General features: G+C 45.4%; 1 protein-coding gene across 3 annotated transcripts in view; it reads left to right on the top strand.

Annotated features, from left to right (window-relative positions):
• The window catches only part of il15l (interleukin 15, like), a 16,737-nt gene extending 14,523 nt beyond the window's left edge, over positions 1–2,214 (top strand). For 2 of the 3 annotated variants that reach the window (XM_080053230.1, XM_080053229.1), the window contains exon 4: positions 1,062–2,214. In XM_080053230.1, coding sequence (XP_079909356.1) covers positions 1,062–1,169 — 108 coding nt within the window. In that variant the 3' untranslated portion in view covers positions 1,170–2,214. The remainder of the gene's footprint in view (positions 1–1,061) is intronic. The other variant, XM_080053231.1, reaches the window with a different exon arrangement.
• The last annotated feature ends 286 nt before the right edge of the window (positions 2,215–2,500 follow it).

Below are 2,500 nucleotides of genomic sequence, written 5' to 3'. Positions count from 1 at the left end.
AAAACACATGGGTTACGTTCCGAATCGCATACTCTTTCTTTTTTCTATTCTACATACTACATCCGACGATAAAAATAATCTAGTTAGGATGCAGTAGGCATACTATTGGGACATACTTTTCTCTCTTATTTCATCGTAACATTGCGCCTTGATCTTGCCTCTTGCGTTTATATCCGTCGCATCCCCGTTTGTTTTCATATGGAGGCTTCGTCGATGTTACGTCACTTCACGTGCGCACTGGATTGTGGGTCAGAATCGCCCAAACAGGATGCACTTTTCAACACTAACAATCTTGGCCGCATGAAGTAGGGCATCCGGGTACTTCTAACCATCCTAAATCTGGCCACAAGAATCGGGACATCCTAAATCTTTTTTCTACCAAACTATATAGTAGAAAGTATGCGATTCGGAACGCAACCATGTAGACTGGATGAGCAAACTCCCAAGCTCCCTCTAGGATCCTTGCGAGAGTGAAGAGCTGGTCCGTTGTTCTACGGCCAGGACGGATCCACATTGTTCCCCTTCAATCTGAGGTTCGACTATCGGCCGAACCCTCTCCAGCACCTTGGAGTAGTTATATGTGTCAACAAGAAATTGAAGTGAATGTTTAATTGACCTCTTTCTCTCTCTCTCTCTCTCCCCCTCCCTCCCTCCCTTCCTCCATCTCTCCCTCCATCTCTCCCTCTCCCTCTCTCTCTCCCTCTCTCTCTCTCTCCCCCTCTCTCCCCCTCCCTCCCTCCATCTCTCCCTCCATCTCTCCCCCTCCCTCTCTCTCTCCCCCTCCCTCCCTCCCTCCCCTCTCTCCCTCCCTCCCTTCCCCTCTCTCCCTCTCTCTCTCCCTCTCTCCCCCTCTCTCTCTCCTCCCCTTTCTCCCTCCATCCCTCTCTCTCCCTCCCCCCTCTCTCTCCCCCTCCCTCCCTCCCCCTCCCTCCATCCCTCCCTCCCTCCCTCCATCTCTCCCTCTCCCTCCATCTCTCTCTCCCTCTCTCCCCCTTCCCCTCCCTCCATCCCTCCCTCCCTCCCTCCATCTCTCCCTCCCTCCCTCTCTCTCTCTTCCACAGACAGATTCAGAGTGTTTGCAGTGTGAGCGACTCCAGGAAAGGAACGCAGGACATTTCCTCTCCGTTCTGAACTCGACTCTCCTGAGGATGAACTTTGAACACTGTTAACTGTAATAATAATAATAATAATAATAATAATAATAATAATAATAATAATAATAATAATAATAATAATAATAATAATAATAATAATAATAATAATAATAATAATAATATCCCCCATGCAACAGACTTTCAACAAATACGTCAGAATCTATTTTTCTACTGTAGTGGAATAATGTGTTGTTATCCGTGGCCGAGTGGGCATTATTTGTTCCACTAACATAACATTTACTACTAGGAGGAGGAGACAGGCATCTTCAGGCAAAGGTAGACGCGGAGAGCAGGAGAGTTGGTCTAACAGGATACTTTATTAAAGGTTGACAGCAGGTTTCAGCTTAATAGACAACTTCTATTATTCAACACAAATGTACTTATTCATTACAATAGTTCAGATCTCATCTCACCCTATCCTAGGTATCTAGCCTACCCTCAACTCGGGGGAAAAGGAAATCCCAACAGCAGCTTTCTTCCTCGGGCGTAAAGGCGCGTTTCTAGTGAACGTTCTTACCTCTTATACTATCTGTGTGTGTGTGTCTGTGTGTGCGTGTGTGGGTGTGTGTATGTGGGTGTGTGTGTGTGAGTGTGTGGGTGTGTGTGTGTGTGTTTCTGTGGGTCTGTGTGTGTGTGTGTGTGAGTGTGTGGGTGTGTGTGTGTGTGTGTGTGCATGTGTGTGCATGTGTTTGTGTAAGAGGGTGCATGTGGGTGTGTGTTTATGTGTGTGGGTGTGTGTGAGTGTGTGTGCATGTGTGTGCATGTGTTTGTGTGTGTGTGTAAGACGGTGCATGTGGGTGTGTGTTTATGTGTGTGTGTCTGTGTGAGAGTGTTGTATTACATTTCTAATGTCAGATGTGGGCTATTCGTGGCACGATGTGGCAAGATATCGCAATAGTGTTCAGTGTCTGTTTACTGCTCTGTTTGTCTGTAAGGTCACTGTACTGTATGACCTGTGACTTTCTTGCTTAACTCAAAGGGTTCTGTGTTGACTTCTTTTAACATAATAACATAAATGTTGGGAAATGCTACACTACTTTATGAACTCTGCTTGTCACAAATAAAAGGGCACGATGCACAATGTCTGAAGAGTGGTATTGTCGTGATTTTTAATGTTGCTGAGAACGATACCTGTCATATGTATTAATAAATAAATGAATAAATACTGGAATAAATAAATAAATAATTAAATACACAAATAAATACATAAATAATTAATTTGGGGTGACTGTGACTCAGGTGGTAGAGCGGGTCGGCCGATGATCAAAGGGTTGGAGGTTCGATCCCCGCCCTGCCACCTGTGTCATAGTTGTTGTGTCCTTGGGCAAGACACTTCACCCACCTTG

Source organism: Ammodytes marinus (genome assembly GCF_949987685.1).
Source record: "Ammodytes marinus genome assembly, chromosome: 3".
Taxonomy (NCBI): domain Eukaryota; kingdom Metazoa; phylum Chordata; class Actinopteri; order Uranoscopiformes; family Ammodytidae; genus Ammodytes; species Ammodytes marinus.
The sequence above is the reverse complement of the archived record's forward strand: the minus strand, read 5'-3'. Positions and strand labels throughout refer to the sequence as shown.